Source organism: Condylostylus longicornis, unplaced genomic scaffold (assembly GCF_029603195.1).
Source record: "Condylostylus longicornis isolate FDR11 unplaced genomic scaffold, ASM2960319v2 ptg000110l, whole genome shotgun sequence".
In the NCBI taxonomy this organism is placed as follows: domain Eukaryota; kingdom Metazoa; phylum Arthropoda; class Insecta; order Diptera; family Dolichopodidae; genus Condylostylus; species Condylostylus longicornis.
The window spans coordinates 1,655,879-1,677,191 of record NW_026578078.1 but is presented as its reverse complement, the minus strand read 5'-3'; the positions used below and the strand labels follow the sequence as shown (position 1 = coordinate 1,677,191).

General features: G+C 23.7%; 4 protein-coding genes and 1 long non-coding RNA gene across 35 annotated transcripts in view; 3 read left to right on the top strand and 2 right to left on the bottom strand.

The window, feature by feature from the left end:
• Positions 1-21,313, bottom strand: part of LOC129614541 (modifier of mdg4) — a 91,771-nt gene that overhangs the window by 41,865 nt on the left and 28,593 nt on the right. The window contains exons 5-8 of one of the 30 annotated variants that reach the window (XR_008697382.1): positions 13,477-14,112; positions 13,270-13,413; positions 12,861-13,213; positions 12,614-12,737 (exon numbers count right to left, since the gene is read on the bottom strand). The exons of 24 other annotated variants lie outside the window; for them this stretch is intronic. Coding sequence is in view for 5 of the 6 variants with exons in the window: in XM_055529205.1 (XP_055385180.1) it covers positions 12,224-12,336; positions 12,397-12,507; positions 12,600-12,737 (362 nt within the window). In the remaining variant the exon portion in view is untranslated. Of the gene's footprint in view, positions 1-1,320; positions 1,800-10,775; positions 11,035-11,252; positions 11,709-11,804; positions 11,992-12,148; positions 12,337-12,396; positions 12,508-12,599; positions 12,738-12,860; positions 13,214-13,269; positions 13,414-13,476; positions 14,113-21,313 lie in introns of those variants that run through there. 5 more of the 30 variants (XM_055529210.1, XM_055529209.1, XM_055529205.1 and 2 more) reach the window with 5 other exon arrangements.
• On the top strand, positions 7,575-9,290 carry LOC129614545 (modifier of mdg4). Its single transcript, XM_055529236.1, has 4 exons — positions 7,575-7,706; positions 8,155-8,250; positions 8,303-8,405; positions 8,480-9,290. The coding sequence occupies exons 1-4, from the start codon at positions 7,688-7,690 to the stop codon at positions 8,982-8,984; spliced, it is 723 nt and encodes a 240-aa protein (XP_055385211.1). The 5' UTR covers positions 7,575-7,687; the 3' UTR covers positions 8,985-9,290.
• On the bottom strand, positions 14,140-15,182 carry LOC129614546 (uncharacterized). 2 transcript variants are annotated; one of them, XM_055529238.1, is made up of 2 exons: positions 14,587-15,182; positions 14,140-14,374 (listed from the first exon to the last, which is right to left on the bottom strand). In XM_055529238.1, exon 1 carries the CDS (start codon positions 14,939-14,941, stop codon positions 14,597-14,599), a length of 345 nt encoding a protein of 114 aa, XP_055385213.1. In that variant the 5' UTR covers positions 14,942-15,182; the 3' UTR covers positions 14,140-14,374; positions 14,587-14,596. The 2 variants fall into 2 exon arrangements, with proteins under 2 accessions (XP_055385213.1, XP_055385212.1); XM_055529237.1 differs by having other exon boundaries at positions 14,147-14,374; positions 14,567-15,182.
• LOC129614550 (uncharacterized) lies at positions 17,680-19,283 on the top strand. The gene is made up of 3 exons (XR_008697384.1): positions 17,680-17,782; positions 17,962-18,256; positions 18,954-19,283. It is a non-coding gene; the product is annotated as an uncharacterized LOC129614550 (long non-coding RNA).
• On the top strand, positions 19,432-20,538 carry LOC129614473 (uncharacterized). The gene is made up of 3 exons (XM_055529076.1): positions 19,432-19,452; positions 19,797-20,093; positions 20,259-20,538. The coding sequence occupies exons 1-3, from the start codon at positions 19,432-19,434 to the stop codon at positions 20,277-20,279; spliced, it is 339 nt and encodes a 112-aa protein (XP_055385051.1). The 3' UTR covers positions 20,280-20,538.

The window sequence follows — 21,313 nt, the reverse complement described above, 5'->3', positions numbered from 1 at the left end:
TTTAATTTTTATCATTATACAATATTATACACAAAAATTAAATAAAAACTGAAATTCCAAACACAGTATTTCCAAAATATCATTTTTTTAATAAGTACTTAGTAATGAAAATCTGTTACATTTGATAATTTTTGAATTAATATAAAATTATATACTTTAAATTGATTTATGGATAATGATTGTGTGGTGTACACTTCGATATGAAACCACTTTTTAAATTTATTTTACTTTGGCATGTGCGCTTTACACAACGCCAATATTCTAAACCACTCTTTTGAAGACGTGCTTTCCTTTTATACTGATATTGTTTATATAAAAGATGTGTTGCTCCATTATCTTTCAGTATAAATGTAAAGTGACAATCATAAAAGACTTTTCTATCTGCTGACAATATTGCTATAAAACAAAATTAAAATGTTAATAATGAGAAAAGAATCATATACAATTTTCTTAAAAATTTTCACAAAATTTGTATACAAAACTTTATTAAAGCAATAATTAATATTTAAATATAGTTAACCTTTTTAGATTAAAATTATAAATATATAAAGTATGGATACTATTTATATAAAATAAAAATATCTTAAAAATCTATAAAGTTAACAATCTGCAGAAAGGAAAGGAAAAAAAACAAAAACCTGTAAAATTCTAACATTGTTTTTATTTCACAGAAATTTTTTTTACTCAATTCTTTATTATATATTTAATCAAATTAATAAAATACAAAACGAAAATTTATATCAATTCTGCTAAGTGTCATTTAAAAAACAAGTTTGTTCAATGCAAGCTCGGATATTTCATTAAATTCTTGTAATATTGGTTAAAAAAAAATTGATATATGACATTTATTACATAATGGCTTGATCGAACTGCATTAAAACTTTTCTTACTATGCATTTGAGAAGTTATGGTACAAATAATTAACTAGAAAATTTATACATCTGGTTAAAGTAGGCAAGAATATAGAATAACAAAGAAAATAAGAAAAAAAATATTTTCTAAAAAATAATTTCTGAAAATGTTCACCATGGTAGGATTTCCTAAATCATAACATATACTCGTATGTACATGTAAAATAACGTACATATATCATAGCCTGAAGTCAACAAAACGTCTAAAAATATTACTTAAATTAATAAAAATAAAGTAGTGTATTTACGAAAAATATAATCTTAAAATATTAAAAGGACAACCTGAAAATACAAATAAAAAGAAAATAAAATTTAATAATACTATTAAATTAGAAATAATTTATTTGAAAAAAGTTGATGAAAATAATTTTTACTGACACATTAATGTTTACAATACTGTAATCCCTTGTGCAAGAAATCTGCTAATTTTCCAATAAATTTTTCTTCTAATTTTTTAATAATTTGTGCTACCAAACAAACAAATCTAGTACATTTTGTAAGTTGATATTTTGTAAATTAAAAATTTATTTTTTATAAAAATAACTTAATACAATTTAAAATTTAAATAAGTTGTTGCACATTCTTTCTCATTACATATGTTTTCATTTCAACCTTTTCTTACACGCATTATTTACTTTGAAGGAAACTTAATTGGTATATAAATTTTTTCAAGATGATTATCATGATTATGTCTTTTTGTTATTTTTCCGTTTTGTATTATTAAACGACCATGACAATTCGCTTTAATACAACGCCAATATTGTTTACCATTTGAAAACGCTTTTTCGCATCTATATTTCTTACGTTCAAATATTAAAATCGGTTTTTTCCTTTGACTTTGAATAAATTCAAAACGTGAATCATAATTTTCCCTTTCGCTGATAACATCTGCAAGAAAATTTTCGGAAAAAAGGAAAGAAAAATAAACAAACGAAAAAATAAAATATGCTTAGCATAATAAAGAACAATATAATAATAAAATAGCAAAAATATTAAAAACACGAAATACTTAATATTGTTGAGAAAAACGAGTAAAAATTTGTAATGTAAATTAATGTTATGTTTCTTTGGGAGGGGCAGGGGTATTTTAATAGGAAAACTTATCCATTATGATATTCATATTGTTATGAAAACACATAATTAACTTAGTTCATAAACATTGCTAATTTTTCGCAATGTAGCGAAATTAGTATATGTAGTGCAGTTAAATCATATAAACTGCTTTGATTTTATAAAATATTAAAAATATATTGCATAATCATCACGTTATATTTTTGCAATGTAATATTTCGCAGTTATTGTTTTGCAGTATTCCGTTTATGAAAATGTCTTTATTTATTATAATTATATACTAGCATACATTTAAAACATATTTATTATAGTTTTGAAAATACTTTTCGATAATGTTTTTCTTTATAGAAGAATTCAAAAACTATTTCACCATTTATTATAATAAAATTACTAGAACTAATTCGATTATATTGCCAAAATAATTGATTATATCACTTAAGGTTGAAATTGACGACAATCTACTTTTGTTGTCGTCAATTTCGTGCTTAAATGCACTACCAAATAAAGGCTTTTGTTTATAAGATTGGATTTGTAACTTAAAAAAACTTATTTTTTCTAATTATTCTTGTTTCTTTATTCTTTTAAAAACTATTTTTCTATTCATTTAAAATTTTGTTTCAATTTTAAACGATTTTTTGAATTTTTTCCTATAAGAATAAGTATTATATAATAGCAGAATTGAACAGATCCGTTATTATAGTATAATACGCCAAATCAAGTTAATGTTCAATTTTCAAACTCAAATCAAAATTTTGTTAATTTCCGATTATTTATCATAAATATACGGATATTTTTATCTTAAGGTTGAAATTCCCGATCGTATAAATGTGGATATGCCTTTATATATTCACATGTTCAAAAATTTCTAACTTACATTTTATAAATGCATTTTTACCAGATATTTCGAAACTATAGGTATTAATAGAATTCTAAAAACTAAGGCTTTATATTTTTTTTATAAATTTTTTTGTTTTTATAAATGAAGTGCTAATTTCTAATTTGAATTTTCAGTCTATAACACATAGAAACTCTTTTTGAAGTTACTAAAAAAGCATTTTAATTCCTAAAGGAACTAATTTTCCTTGAATTGATTGACTGTAGTATAGTAATATAATTTTTGCTATATTTAAGAAGAGATCAAAAGTCATCAATTCATGACTATGATAAATAAAATTAAAAAATTTTACTGAAATATAAAATAACATTTATTAGAATATAATTTAATAGAATCAAAATTCTAATAAATTATACATATTATATTTGATTTAATTATAATTTATAATTAAATTAATTTGGAATCATAACTATAGTATCATTTACTATAATTATGAATTTCGATTATTAGACTGGAAATTAGAAAATAATTGATAATAATTATGTACAACCATTATAAAATAGTTATAGATTTTTAGACGATTGCTATTAACCAAATTGTTTAGTTAGTGTGTTAGGAACGTTATATTTTTTACTTAATGTAACTAGAGCTTCAAAATTTATTTTAGTAATCATTATATTTTTGAATTTTTTTGGAATTTACGAAACTGACCTTTTTGTTTACCTTACTTACCTTATTTACGTTACTTACCTCAAAGATAGATTTAAAATTAAAAAAAAAGATTTGCGATTGCCAATATTTTGCACACAACCTAAGAACACCTTTTTAATTTTTTTCAAATAACATTTTAGTTTTATTTGAAGAATACAAAACTTTCAATTTAAAACCATATTTGTACACTATTTTTCAAAACAATTTCCACACCAATTAATTTTTCACTTACAGAAATTTTGTACTTGTGCATTGAATATTTATATCGTTAATTGGAAAACGCATCCAAATTAAAAACGAAAACAAAAACAAATTTTTACTTAGAATATGTTAAATGTTATGTATGTAAAATATTAGTTTAAAATTCCTAGCAGACCTACCTTAATGTCCCTAACTGTTGAAAAATTCTTCAACTTTGATAGTGAAAATATTTAATTTTAAATAATAATAATAAATAAATTTTTGTATTTTAATTTTTTTTTCTACTAATAAAATTTGAATGAAATTGAGATGAAATTTCGATAAAAACTAAGAAATAAACATGTAAAATTAAATAAGCAAAAAAGAAGCAAGAAAATTAAAAGAAACAAATTTAATTTTGCTTTTTTTTAGAAAATTCATCTCAACTTTGAAAATTTTCTAAAATATTTCTTTTTATTGCAATATTTAAATATAATATAAAAATTTAGTTTTATTACAATTGGTCTAAAAAAAAACTTTGTTTAAGTTTGAAGACTTTAAAAAAGTTATTTTTACTGAACCTTAACAATTAATTGTCTTAACACAAAAAAGAAAAAGGAAGGAAATATCCAACTTAGTTGTGTTCAAAATACTAGTAAATATTAGTTATTTAACTAAAGAATTAAAGATAAACTAGGAAATAAAAGAGATTTTTATCTATCGATGAATAAAAATATTGCAATAAAATTTGAAATATTGATAAATAATAAGCTATACTCAAGTTTAAATATTTTGTACATATTAGTTTAGAATTCCAATATGTTTTCTGAGACATCAATTTTCTATATTTTTTCCATTACATATCATTTTAAATGAAGTATAAACACTAAAATTACTTAATTCAAACATTTTTTTAGGGATACCTATCAGATTTTAAGGTTTTATAAATATTTTAAAGATTTTAAATATTTGACAGATTTGAGATTTTTTTTATTAACAGATTTTTAAAATAATTAACAAAACTCCAGAGTTGATATTTAAATTGAAAGATTTTTTAAAAGTAAAATGGTGGCAGTTAATTTTTTATTAAAGTTTGGAGCAGCGATCAGCTAATTTTTATTTTGACTAAATTTTTATTTTATGATTTAATTTTGATTTATAAAATTTTGACGAAAAGTTTAAGTTCCATTTGAGAATGTCAGTGTGGTATGGAAATATGTAGTCATAAAACCTTATCATAGATTTAATCTTAGATTTTATCGTACATACATATATGTATATAAACAATAGTGTCTTAATTTTTTGTCGTCAGATTTTCTGTCACATTTTTGAAAATTAAAATTGAGACACTTAGTTTTTTATGGGTGTTTTGAAAAGTGATCAACTCAAAGAACAGATTATTGCAAATTGAAATGAATAAGGAATTTTAGTTGGCATGACATTCTATTATAGTCAGTACAGTTGGCATGACTTATACATATAGGTGCATGCATATATGAAAAATATAGAAGTACTAATGAAAATGACATATACTGACTGAACTGAACTGAAAATGACATATATGAAAATATATGATATAGTATATATGAAAATGACATATTCTGTTAGTCGCGTCACTAACGTATTAAAAAAAACTATCATAACTAATGTGATAAAAAATCTATCACGTCACGTCACCTCCTATATACCTTTTTGGTAATCATGTAAAATAGATTTGATTTTTTAGTTTTCCTGCAATTTCCTACAGCATTTCAAAGAAATTTTGCACATAAATATGCATTTAAATATTAAAATACAACAAAAAATTTTTAAATTTAAAAGTATTTCAGAATTTCGAAAAAATTTTTTAAAATATAATTTGAGATTCTTTAAAGAAAATTTCTAATTCTTGCTTGACTATCCCGAAAAACTTTTGGCAATCCTGATCTACCACTAATTTTATTACTAGTTTTAAATTGCTTCGTATTTGTTACCCTTTTTCTTCTGTAAAATTTATAGAGAAAAATTAGTAATATAAAATTATTAATTAAATATCTTTTATAACTACTAATTTCACTATTTTTTTCATTTTATTATACTTTAAAGTTTAAACAAAAGACCTAAGCGTGGTGGCCTGTTGAATTCGAATATTCAGGTGAAAATAAGTGACTATTACGTAGTATGAAAAGTTGTACAGAAACAGCACACGAAATGATTCTAACATTTGAATTCATATTTCAAGTTGGTACTACAACAACTGTCACGTCTTTGACTAGGTACCAGAATTTAGACGTGGTAGTACCACTTCATGTGATACAACTACTGCGTATCAAAATATCACAATAAAGATCATTTAGTGTTTTTCAGTTACTAAATAGGAAGGTAGATCCTATCTATATATGAAAATTGTTTACAATTTAAATTACTTGAATATAGCTATAAAATGTTTGGATATCTAAAAACAAAATATGCTGATTGAATTTCTTCAAAGTATTGAAGTTATTTTGAAATAGCCTTTAATATATGTATATGCCCGACAAATTTTAAAATTTTAAGTTTATTTTAATAATTAAAACAAGTACATATTTTTATTTCCTATCATGCACGTATATATGCACATGTATATTTGTATATATTTAAGTATTTTCACGTTGCGTATCCAGACTTTTATGTACATTCGCATATTAATTTATTTTCATTTTATATTTTGCTTCCACATTTATTCAAAATAACAGTGCTATCATTAGTTTTTTCAATTTTATGTAAAATAAAATATTATTCACATTAGTTTATAAATAAGTATATATGTATGTATATATTTCCTTGAACCGAGTTTAGGAAATATTCAATGAAAAATATTTCTTTTGAGAAAAACTCTCAAATTATATGTTCATAATTTATGTATATAGATACAACATATTATATATTATGTATGAACATACTTATGTATGTAGTTGTGTTGATATATTTGTTGTATTGATAGAAATTATAGTGGCGTAACATATTGCCTAAAATATTCAATCAGCATTAATTCTTATTAAAAGCAATTGCACTTACCTTTACGAATCCTTTCAAAAATTTCAGCAAATATACATAATTAAAAATTTAAAAAAAAAAACAAATATGTAATATAGGTATGTACATATCAACACAATGCACAAATAATTTACAGAAGTATTTTCTTATATATTATGTACTACATACATTATACATTTTTTTTATCCCAGATACAATGCACAATAACTTAATTATTTTACACTATTATTTTTTTTTATTTTTTAAATTTTCTAAGATAACTAGATAGATACTTAAAAAATCAAATAGTTGTATAGCAATTTTTGAAATTTAACTTTATTAAAAATGAAAAAAAAAACAAACGTACGCGATCGAAAAAAAACTGACTATGTACTAGATCCGAATCACATTCACTCAAAAATTTCGCGCACAAAATGGCCGTGATGTTTTTTATTTCAATCAATGCGCCATCTTTTAACATCTATTGGATGTATAAATAAAATATTAGGTTTATTGATATTTTATTAAATCAATGAATTTTTTTTTCAAATAAAGCTTTTATGCCAAATATTATACCAGATGGAACATGTGATCTGAACAATTTTCTTTGAATTCCGGCATAAAATTAACATAATTTTGAAAATTAACGTCAAATTGTTTTGGTAGTATAGAGTTCTAGTTTGTAATTAGTTCTAGTATGTAAATATATAAGCTCTATTACAAATTCAGCAACAATTAACAAATTGTCATAGAATTCAAGTAGGCTTGAGGAATCAACATTTGAGTTTTAGTATGTAAATTTATAAGCTCTATTACAAATTCGGTTTGAGTAAAAAATTTGAACGTCATTAACAAATTGTCATAGAATTAGAGTAGGCTTGAGGAATAAAATTTGTGTAAAAATTTCGGAATTGTAGTTTTCCATTTTTATAATTAAATATACTCGTAATATACAATTATAATATTCTTAAGTTTAAGGGTTAGGATGCCAAAGTCAATTGATAGTTAAGTGCTTTAATAAAATTAAAATTTTAAAATTGTAGTGAAAAAAATAATATCACCACCTTGTTCAACTTTTAAAATGGAAAACTCAAGTTGCAAGCTTTTACATTTGACATAATAAAAAGAAAAACATGGGAAAATTTATGTGTATTAATAAATACTATTAAAATAATGTAAAGTTGGAATTTAAAATCAATTCGGAAAAGTGAGAACAAAATAAATTTACTAACTTTTTATTTATTTCAGATGGATTAAAAATTTTCCCACCAGGATTTTGTAATTAAATATCAATTATTATTTATTCAATGTTATTAATTTTATGTTTAATAAATTTGGTTTCAAATAATATTTTTGTTTTATTTTACTTGGTTTTAAGTTCGATAATATTTTTATAAGACGTTAATAATTTTGCATCATCACTAATTGTAAATATAAATTTTTATTTTACAGAATACATTTACATAAAAAACGATTTGGAGTCCCCTGTAAGGAAGAGAAAAGCTAAAAAGAGGACAATTAAAGACCAAATACAAGATGCGCTGAAAGGTAATATTTATTGTGATTAGAACAAAAAAATAAAATGATTATTTTTCTTTAGGTGAAAGCTACCAAGTAGTTTTCATATCTTCAACTAAAGGTGCAATGAAATTAGCATTTAAGGGGCATCATTACAAATATTCCTTCAAGAGAAATAATTTATCGTACGTAAATATACATATGTATACACATTGTATTTGCTTTTAATCAATTGAGATTTTTAATTTTTTAATTGTAGAATTTATCAATGTTCTTATATACAAAATGACGAAAATGGTAAACAAGCACAGTGCAAAGCTAAAGTCGTAGTACGCAATGAACGAGCATATGAAATTGACCAAGAGCATTGTCACGTCGATTTAGCATTTGACAAAAGTACAACACCAACAACATTAATTATGAAATCGGCACCAAAATCTGTTGCAGAGGCGTCTGAGATAAATTCCTCTCCTCAGACGAGAAAAGAGAAACGTTCAATATCTCCCATAAGAAGATTGACCGCATCAAAAAAAGATTCACCGTCAATTCCACCAAAATATGCCTTCACTAAAGAGGAAAACTCTTTAGGTGCTAATTTAAATGTCTCTTTTGAGCAAACAACATCAAGTAAAGCTGATGAAATGCAAATTATGAATATAAACCCAGACGATGAAAATGATAATGAAGATGATGATTCCATGAGTCCAGAAGATTTTAGAAAAAAAATTAAAGCGCGCTTAAGCCGCTTTCTTTTAAAAAAATAACTTCCGGCCTTAGAAATAATTTTTTATTAAAATAAATTACCATTAAATTTTTGTAGCTTATTCTAAGTTGCCTTTCATTTGTTTTTTCTCTAAATGCATACATAGGTATAAATTTAAAAAAAAAATCTGCAGTCCCCTAAAAATAATTAAAAATTTTTTTAAAAATGATAAATTAGATATTTTCTGTTTTATTTCGGTATTAAATTACATATTTTATATTCAAATAAATTATTATATAAAGAATAAATGATTAAGATGCCTTATTTTAGAAATTTAAAATTTTTAATGTTAATTATATATATATACATAAAATTTCCAAAAATTTGTAATTCATTTTAAACTTGAAAAATAAAGTTATCTTAACAAAAAACATTTCTCTTAGTCATTAAATTAAACTATGCAATTAAATTGACACTAATATTTGTAATAAATTCTAAAAAAACAAAATATTTAAAGTTTTATACATACATATATAAATATATTTTAACAACTAACTTGCTTCATATTACTGTATGAATTAGTTTAAAAGTTTATTCTTTATTTATAAGTTTTAACTGTATATTTTAAATATTTTTACTTTTATGTTTGATTTTAATTGTGTTTTTTCATATTAAATTTTATTTTGATGTGATTTTATAAATAGGTATAAGAAAAGTAAAAAGAGAAACACTTTTATCTAAAGATGAAGTTCAACCTTTTATATTTAGTCGGAAAGGAGGAATGTTGTTAGTATTTAATGAATTTATTTATCGATCAAACTTTAAGCACTTAGGAAAGGAATTAAACAAAATCTATTGGGAATGTGTTTATAACAGAAGCATTAAATGTAAAAGTAGATTAAAAACTGTTGGAAATGAATTGCACGTGACCAATGGTAAGTAATCGAATATTTTATTTAAAGGCTTGGTTTTTTGCATGTTACGTAAACGGAAAAAGTTTAAACAATATCAATTCAATTTTTTGAAACTAAAAACAGTAGCTTTAAATGAAGTCATCAATATCAATTACTTTATATTAACAAAAACTAATTAATTTCCTTTTAGTTTCAAATGTTTAAATTATAATTTTTTAGGCGTACATAACCACGAATCTGACGCTGAACGCATCGCGCAAGCTCAAAAGGAAGACACAGTTGTGTTTAAGAAGTTCAGTGAAATTTTGGATATTTTAAGTTGAAATGCAAATTATGAGATTCTATTAATGTTGTTTGTTTATTTCCAAGTCAAGCTCAGCTTGAATTGTGAAAATAAATTATGTACTACAGTATAATTATCAATTTTCTACACATATTTTTTTGTATCATTTTTTTTTTATCAATTCAAATATTTCCATTTTTGAATATAAATAAACTTTTAAAAATTTTAAAGTAAGGAAAACTTCCTTAAATTTTTAAAAGATACAGCATAAAATACCATCTTTAATAAAGAATAAGAAATACACATATCAATGTTGATTTTTTTGCGGATACATGTACTTATAAGTATAAATGAAGTGCTTTTTTGAAGTATAAATAGAGTTGATGAAAATTTTCTTTATTTTAAATCATTTAAAAAATTATAGATTCTGAGACACTATCAATATAATAAATATTTTTGAAGCTTTTAAAATTATTTATTTTATAATGCTCGGCTTAAACTATGTTTTACATTTTATATTAATTGTGCTAATTTAAAACTAAGTATAATTATCATATAGCTAAGTTGCAGGCAAGATAGTTAAATAAATTAATTTTCGTATTTACAAAAAATGTTTTATATTTTGTAAATTATGAAAAAGAGATCTTTATATGCTAATCTTGTCATATTTTAATATTTATGTACATTATTTTAAAGCATTTAAGCAATAAACAAATTTATTGCTATAGCTATTTTTTTAATTTTTGTTAAGAGTTTTTATTTTTAATATACAGTCGTATAGTTATTTACACTTGTTAAAATAATAGCAATCATTTTTAAATGCATGTCCCCAAATAATTTGTTTTAATCTTGTTTGCAATATGAGCATTCGCGCAGCTCTTGACATCATGCTAAGAACGGAAATATTGAAAGCCCTTAAAACGAAAATCAAAGTTTTTATATATTGACAACATCAACTTACAAAGCAAATTCCATCATCTTTTCTATAATGCAGAAACGAATTTAAGCTTTAAATAACTTCATCAATACAAAACAAACCTTAAATCAATCAAATTTTAATTATTTTGATTATTTATTATATTTATATATTCGATATTGAAAGCTATTTGCACCGAATAATATCGAATAAACATTAATAAAATTTTTGTTAAATAAACTGCTGTCTAACCAACTTAAATTATTTAAAAAATATTTCGTGATGTTTTTCAGAATAGAAATTTGTCCAAATTTAACTTAAAATTTTTATAAATGAAATAACAATCATTGTTTTAGAGTCATTTTAAAAAAATTAATGTTTTGTTTAAAAACGTCTGTAGATATTTGCTATTACGGGCTCATCATTTTAGTTAAATTCGTCTCATTAATTCAGCTGAATGATATTCTGTTATAATTAATTTATTCTATTATGCTATTTATTGTGCTTACTAATAATTACAAATACAATGTGCCTCTATCATTTGTGATGGTAAATAGATCTTTATCGTCATTCAATAATGTATCGCATTTTAGTTCTTTATCGTGAGTATGTGGCTGACCCGCGATCCTAATTGTGATACTATCACCCTCTTTTGATGTGACCACAGTAGCTCTGCAATATAAAATTCATATATTTCTAAATTTCTTATACAATATATTATAATAATGATGAAAATTTTAAAATCTCATAAAAAAAATCAAATCTTACCTACAACCATATCTAACATAACGGGAGCACCTCCAAAAAATATTTTTTTGGCTTTGACGGTTTTCGACATATCTGTAACCGTCATATATCAACATTGTTCGACCTCTTTGTGTTGTTGTATATTGTAATATGTTACCAATACTATTGCTAGGTATCAATATTTTTGATCCAACCGTTATTTTTATTTCTAAATGTTTTAAAAATAAAATTCAAATATTGATATTAGATACATTTAGCCAATTTGATTGATTTATAAAAAAAAATTAAAAATAATTTAAAAAATATAACAAATTTTTAAGAACTTTATAGTATTATTTATTAAAAATTTTGCATACATTTTAGACATTAAAAAAATATATATATATTGTTAATTATAATACTAGAAATATGTGATTATAAAGTATATATATATTTGAATTTTAACTCAGTATCATTGTTTTAGCAATTTGATCAAGTCTATCTTGAATGTAAGACATAACGATTTCTTCCGTTACATTAGCGCCTCGATGTGTAAATACTTTAACAATATGATCTAAAAAAAAATTGCATCAGCGAAATTCTAAATCGTAACAAAAAGTCATAATTTATTTACAAATTATTGATTGTACACAATCCTGATCTAAACTTTCAAACCTTAATTTCGGTGGTTTTCGTGCGCATTCAATTAAAACCTCATCACCAAATATCAAATGTGTTAATTTTGCTAAAAAAAAATCATTGAAAAAAATCTTAGAAGTATATATATGTACAAGAACTAAAAGTTAAAATATACATACATATGAAATCATAACTTACAAGTGTACTGAACTGGATCATTTAAACTTTTATGAGAAATATAAATTAAGTCATTTTTGTTAACTAGAACAGTGCTTCCGGCATGTAACGGAATTAGGTCATTTGACTTGAATTTTTGTGATATTGAATCCATACAATCTGAAAAAAATTTTTTTTAGTTAATTATTGGTATTTGCTTAAATTAATCTATTAATGTTAACATGTAGGTACATATATTTTTAAAAAGATTGGGTAAGAAAATATCTACAAACATGTAATTACATTTGAATGAGTTTTATATTATTTTATTTGTTTAAACTCGAAAAAACCGCTCAAGACAAAAATGCATATTTTGATATCAATACATATTAAACCATTTTGTTGATGAGCGGCTGGATATAATTCAATTTTTATTTCAGTATTGCAAGCAAATTATAATTAATTAAATAAAATCTAATGGGAAACATTATGTAATATGTATTATATATCAAAACAATGAAAAATTAAATAGAACTAATAGTAAGCTTATTTCTTGGTGGGAGCTACGGATTTTTGTAATTTTATCATAACATATTTCTCCACATCTAATTCTGTAACAGGATTTCCACGTCTATTAAACACTTGTGTAACGTGAGCTGCAACAAAATTAATTAATAAAATTTTTAATTGTATATATTTTAATAACTTTTACTGATGATAGATCGAATATTTTCCAATTCACATATGATTAGTCCATCAGCCTTTAATAAATGGTTAATAAGTCTAGCTGTATAATTTTTAACATTTGGAGTAAATATCGTGCTGATTGCTGTTTTAGATATGAGAAGTTTCGATCCTAAAAATTCCAATCAATTTTTTTTATATTATTTGCAATACAATATTAAAAAATAAAATTTACCACTGTGCAAAGGAATCAAATCATTGTCTACAATTGACTTTGGAGATGGTCTCGGTTGATTATTGGAGTTCCTGACTGGAGATACTTGTTGTGTTATAAGTTTACTAGAGGAGGATTGAGGAGATATATTTTTTTTTACATTCTTTTGCATTGCTTGCATTTTACAAGTAATATCTCCTGTCGTAAGGGGCTTTTGGTTTGGTTTACCAGGACTTTTCAGAATTTTTATTTGTTCTTGATCGTTTTTATTTACAGTCGCAGGTATAATAATATATTGTGTATTATCGTGAAGTTTAACAATTTGTTGTTGAGAACTATCGTGCGTAAGATGTTGTGCAATAGAAGCTTTCTTTGTGTTTTGTTTTGATGTTTGTGCTTGTATAATCGTAGTTGAACTTGGTGACAACCCTTGTTGTCTTGCATTGAAGGCTTCAATTGCAGGATGTTTTGAAACAATGCTCGTTTCCACTTTTTTAACACTTTCTTGCATATTATTATTTGAAAAATTATTTGCAACATCGAGGTTGACCTGTTTGTTGTCAACAGTATCCCGAACTTCAGGCGAAATGTTGTATGAATCGTTGCATTTTCCTACCTCTAAACACATTTTCGCACTCGATTTTAAATTCTCCTTTTCTAAGGCAAAAAAAAATGAAAAGGTTAAAAATTTTATGAAAAAATATACTTATCAAAAATTTTATTCTCAATAAATATTCTAAAATTAAATAACCATCTTTTTTTTTAGTATAAATAACACTTTATTAAAATTCAAAATAGGAAAATATTAATTACAGTATGACAAAATTAATTATATATTGCAAATAAATATTACTATTCAGCTTCATCTACGAATCCAAATTTCCATACTGTATTTATGTAGTATATTTTAAATTAAATTCTGAAACAAATTAAATGTTAGGTAAATTTAAGTAAAAGTTAAATTAAATATACACATTTTATAAATTTAATAATATGTGAACAAATTTTTTTTTACAAAATAGTTCAATAATTAATAATCAAATGTACTACTGATTTAATATAACACGGTATACAGTGGGTTTACAGAAAATTGAACATTTTGCAAAATTACCTGCAAAATATGTATATTACATTTAACATTTTATTGGTTCTGCATTTGCTTTTTTAAAGACTCCAAGACTCCAGCAAAATTTGCTTTTTTCTTAACATTTGAACTTTTAGCTGTGTTATGGCTTCGTACTCTCATCGTTGGAAGGATAACATCATCCATAAAATCAAAATCGTTTTTAGTCTGAGGTTCCTTTTGAATGTTTTTTTCAGGCTTCTGTTCTTTGTTCTTATTCAAAGGCGAAGGAGATCTTCTTCCTGGACATCTCCACTGTAATTCCCCAAGTGTTCCATTATCAATTGCTATGTACAGACTATTTTGTTCCTCAGGCGAAAGTTCACACTCAGGAGTGCAAAGAATGCTCCATTCTTCTTTCATCTTCAATAAACATAAAGCTTTTTTTTATTCTACTAATAAATAAATTTGCACCCTATTTATTAATTTCAAAATTAGGCATATGAAAAACAAATATATTTTCTTATGTTATTTTATAAAACAACAGCCTTTCTCATTAGCTACTATTGAAAAATTCTTTTTCTTTTGTTATAACGAAAAACATACACTTTTCTTCTACATACATACTAGTATTTTCTTCAATTTTTTGTAATTGACAGAAACCTCCGCCATTGTAAGTTTTGACATTTTATCCTAAGTCCCAATATTTTGATCTATTCCAAAAATATTAACAGATTTGTGTTTTTGGAATAAATCATTTCAGAAGCAGTTTTTTGAACAAATAAACTGAGCAATAAGTATTTACAATATTACATGCAATGTAGGTATACTACAAAATACCATTAGCAAAATTTTAAGAACAAAACTAATTTTTTTTCTCTTCTCTTACACCAGTTCATTTTTTTTTGTTTGCAGGTAGTTAAACTACACTTTTCGAATTGTGCTTGCTCTTTAGAAAAGAAGTTTAATTAAGCTAATCAATGTTTATGTAATTGTGTTTTAAAATTTTAAATTGATCTTAAAATCAAAGGTTTGCCCTGGTAAGCATAAGGCCCCCGCATTAAAATATTTTTCAGAACTGCTTTAATTGTGTCAACTTCGATATAATTCGTATATTTTTCCTAAATTTATTTTATTGAAATTATTAGTTTCCAAAGAACTATTGAAGAATTAGGTCCTTTTTGTTTGCTCAACAATTTTTTATTTTTATTTTCGTATATTATAAGAGAAAAGAACAATTAAAGGAAGTCTCTATCTTTTTCGAAAGGGAAGTTAGGTAAGGAAAAAGAAGGTCCTTCTGTATACAACCCTGTATACAAAAATGTAGCCAATAGTAATAAGTTATACCTATGCTAAGATTAATGTCATATACACTAAGTCCTCGAGATACATTTTTAGCTCCAGAAATTTGTGTCGTAACTCAAATTGTCGTTTGAGGAGGAAAAAAAATGCGTGGAAACAAAAACTGAATTAGACAAACTATTTTGTATAATTCACCTGTTATTTTAAAAAAAGGTAACAAAGTTTAAAATAACAAAATATAATAACGAAATCAAAACAAATCAATTTTTGTAGCAAAAAGAATCAAATAAAATCTGATTAAATCGATGTGTACATCATTTCAATTTGTCTTTGAGCTACTGACTAGTATTTTTACTGCTCATTATTGAAGTATGTATGTGCTTTAGAGTTACAACTAAATTCGATATAGATTTTTAATTAAAAAACTAGTAAAATCTGTCGAAAAAAAAATATTTAATGTCGTATTAGGAAGAATGTTGCAAGCCAAATAATCAGGCCAAAAATCTCAAAGAGCAAATCAAAAATAAATTCCAAATTTATATGGAGTTTATATGGAAGGGGTGTCAGAATTTATTTGTGTGAAGAAAATTGATCAATATTTTTGGCTCTACTGATTTTACATATTTTTTTAAATTTAAAACTTAAATTTCAAAAAAATCTGATGGTAAATTCCATCTGAAAAAAGCATTTAAATAACAAAAATTGCAATTTTTAGCGCAGACAAACTTTCTTGTCTTCCAAATGGAAGGGTACTGAATTACAGAGTAAAATTTTTGAATAAGAAATAGAATTTAAAAAGAAATTAAAAAAAAAGCAAAAAAATAATTATTATAATCTGAATTCTGAATGGCTTTTAAAACTATACTAAATAAAATGAGAATCATAAAGAATACTCAAAAATTGGGAAATTTTTTTCCCAATAATTTCATCTTGATGGCCTGATAGTCTAATATCAGTGAAGTTAATTTTTTCAAATTCGACTTTTAATACATATTGCTTATAACTTTAGACATGCTATGATTTTCGAATGTGAACATCCTATTTTTGCAGATTTCTCACTTTTGATTTGTCAAATATATTTTGTACTAATTCTAAATTCGAAATAATTTGTATTAATTCGAAAATACCCAATATTTTTTTAAATATAAAATTTCAGTAAAACCTTGGAATAAATGGAAAATTTGCTTAGAGTTTGGTGAATTCTGAAACTATAAATATTTATGAATTTAAATTTTTTTTGGATTTTTCTTTCATATTTTATCAAAGTCAGTATCAGTAAGTACCCAATGCCAATCAGGAAAGGTCTTACGCTTGATGTTGTGTAAATTTTAGGAAATATATTTTCAATAAAAATTTATTTTGAATGCAATTTTCCTTCTTTTGGCAATTTTTTTTTTAAACTTTAAAACTCGAAAATATTTTGACTTAAAATATAAAAGGACGGTATATAATTTTTTATATATTATAATTATATATATATATTTGTAATATAATTTTTTTTCATATAAAATCTATACATTTTTTAAAAAACCATAAAAGGAAAATGGGAGCTGCTCTTTCTACTCGGTGACCGGGGCTTTGTACCAGGCAAATTTATAAAAAAGTTTGCCAGTCCTGCATAATTAACACTTTTCTAAATATGTCAAAATCAAAAACATATTCGGTTTGTGGTTAAGCGCATTAGATTTTTCATATATACAATATCTTTGCTGTTTATGCAATATTGTTTTTGTAATAAATTTTAGTATAAATTTAGAAAAATCTAGTACTATATTAAAAGGAAATTTTTATTGTTTACATGTTCTCTACATTCATATTGTTGTAATAGATTTCTCAGCCATTAGTCAAAAAAGAACAAAGCGTGTAGTATTTTCAATTTGTCAAAATTTATTTTTATTTTGTTAGCAAAATTTGATATTTTAGAGTTTATTTTAAATGTTAAACGTAAAAAAAAAGAATTTTGTATGTTTTTTTTACGATACATTTTAAATAACATAATTTCTCATATAATCAAAAATATAAAAAAAAAACAAACGTCAAAATTTAAAATTAAGCAAATGATTTCTTAGCATTTTATTAATAATTAAATGTTTGATTTTAAAAATATTAAATTATATATGTATTTATTATTTCATTTGCAGTGTAAAGCAAAATATCTACTTCTTTCACTAATAATTTGAGTTCTGATGGTCTTAGGAATTTCTTAAAATTTTTTAACGTTCATTTTATCATTACAATTAATCAATTGAATTCTGAAAAAACATTTAAGCTTACTGGATCCAGATTAAATTTCGAAAAGTTACTATAAAGTTAAGTGTTTGCTGTAAACGTTTTACTGTGTTTATTGAATATTTACAATTAATTTGGTTAAAAATGCTTGATTTAACTTTCGCAATGGATTTGTTACAATAGTGGAGAGGTTTTACATTTAAATAGGTAATTTAATTATTTTAATAATTTAGTTTAGCAAATACCTACCGAAAACAGAAAACGCAAATGATGCCTTACTTTCGAACACTTACATATATACATATTTGTATGTAGCAAAGGAAGATCATTTGTTTATGTGGATTGCATACAGTACATATGTAATTATTTTATTAATTCATTATAAATTAAAAAAAAATAATATTGTTTGTAAAATACTTTAGAATGTGTTGTTATAAAGTTCCTTCCATGTATAATTAGGTATCCATATATAGTTACTATAGATAATATATAATTTCTCATGCGACGAATATTATATAAATTTAGGGAATAACATTAATAAAATATGTATATTGAAACCTTCATAAAATAATAACTAACTTAACTCTGAAAAACAACTGTCAATAAAAATAATAATGTTAAATATATAATTAAATATAATTAACTAAATATACTAAATTTCAATTAATTTCCAAATAACAGGATTTTTCCAATATATTAGGTAGATAATATTAATAGATAATATTAAAACCTCTTAAATTTCTATCAATACATAATTTTAAAAAATTTTTATATCCATAACAAAAATTAACATCTCTTTTATAACGAAACTTACATCGTGTTAATAGAAATTTCATATAGTAGTGTCTCCAATTTATTTTTTGGTTGATTTTTGCATGAATAAAATCAACAAATCTTACCTCAGTTTGATTTTAGCATTTTCTACCAAACTGAATGTGTGAATACTCAATAATTATGATAACTTTGAAATGTTAACAAATGCATGCAGCATCCTTCTGCAAAGGTGAATAGCTTCAATTAACACATACCTAATATTACATATTAATATTACTAAATTACATTAGCAAATTAGTATGTACATAATGTTATAAGAAATAATAGAAGAAAAACTTGAAGTGAATATATGTACATAAATGTAACTATCTGAGAACATGAAAAATAAATTGATAATTACAATTACGTAAAACAAATTTTATTATTTTATATTTTTACTTTCAGATATTTAAATTTTAAAAATAACTAACACTTATTGTACTCTAAATATTAAACATCTATTTTGTTTTCTATTTTAGGATACTATAACTTTGAAATATTGAGAAGTGTTAGAGGGAAACCAGTACTGTTTCTGGAAAACCAAGCCTATACTTTGAACCGAAAGAAAAATGGAGCAGCGTATTGGGAGTGTACAAAAGCGAGAAACAAAAAAGTAAAATGCACATCTAGAGTTGTTGTTATTAACGATAAAATAATAAAATCCATTCGTGGTAAACACAATCATGAATAAAAGTGGAATTAAAAGAGATAAGAAAAAATGAAAAGGCTTTAATAACCTTTTGGATTTAATTATAAATTTTATTTATGTAGGATAGATCTCGTAGTATGTAGAAAGTCTTATAAAAATGTTCGTTAAGCCTCATATGAAATTTTAAAAGTGCTAAATAAATTATGTTTTTATTTAAAAAAAAAATTGCCATTAATTAAAAATAAAAATTAGCTTTGTTAATTAGCTATGCTAATGTTTTGGTAGTTTAGTTACTTTAATTATTCATTTCATTTTATTTTAGCTGGAACAGGTGTATGGTTAGATTGCCTATATGAGTTTATGCCCAATAGACGTGGAGGCTTGAATCTTATTTTTAATGGATACTTATATACTGTGGAAAGAAAATACAATAGCACTATAAATTGGGTGTGTAATAAAAATAGCAATTCATCACTAAGGTGTCCAGCCAGATGCGTTACAGCTGGGGATAATGCTATCAAATTAAGTCAAAAACTACATAATCATGAACCTGTCGTAGATCAAGATAGAAAAGCTTATTCGGTAAAAATTTTTCAAATAAATAAATATTTCTATGAATTTAGTTCAATGAAAATTTAGACTTTCTATTTTATAAGACGTACATATTAGAAACTGGAATTGCCATAATTTAATTAAAACTATTTAAAATGAGATTCTATTGAATATTAACAATCTACGTTTTTTTAGGGGCAACAGATGTATGGATAAAATCACTTTTGTAAATTTGTATTAAAAAGAAAGCCTGGTGTAAAGAAAATTTAACAGCATAATTAATTGGGTACATTATTACTAAAGAAAATGCTATCAAATTGATCAAAAAATTACAGCCACGAACTATTTATACTATAAGAAGTTTAAGTCCTTTAAAATTTAATTGAGAAAAATTGTAAATATTTATGTTAAATTAGCTTAAAATAAAAATTATACTTCACAATTTTGATTTAAATGCGTTTCCTCAAATGTATATGTATGTATATATATATTTATGTTATAAAAATAATTAGTTAATGCTTTTATTAAAATTTCAATACATTATTGACACAGAAAAAACGTTAAATGCAGGTATTTGGCACGAAAACGTACATTTTGAGCTAAGTACAGCTAGAAATGGAAGAGTCGAATTAACATTTAACAATTACAAATATCGTAAGGAAGCTAATTTCGGAACAACAATAAATTGGAAATGCATTTATGAAGGATGTAACGCCCGTTGTATTACAAAAAAAGCCAAAATAAAATTAAGTAAAAAAGCACATAACCACTAGCAGCAAACTTTAAATAAAAATTACATTTCTATATATGTATTTATGTATGTAAAAAAAAAATGTATTTTCACAATATTGTCAGTATAATGAATTTTTAAAATAAAATATATGGACATGTTGAAAATTCAGAGTTATGTAATTTTAAAAATTGTGTTTTATATTTTGTTTTGAAATACGAGTTTAAACGATGCTTTCAATTTATAAACTCGATAAGTATTAAGGTAAGTTTTTTTTTTCAATACAATACCTGTAAGTTTTATACATCTTTATATGAATTTTTCAATAACTATACTAATTCATTCCTTTTTTTTCAGTAAGAGTTAAACGTCTTCGTTTAGAACAATTACACCGCTTTGTAATTGGGTCCCAATCAAAAACTACATATTATTTAAAATGTAGTCGCTTTCGATTAGGTTGTAAAGCAAGAGCAAGATTGAAGAAGAACGAAAGTAACATAAAAGTGACGACAAAGCACAA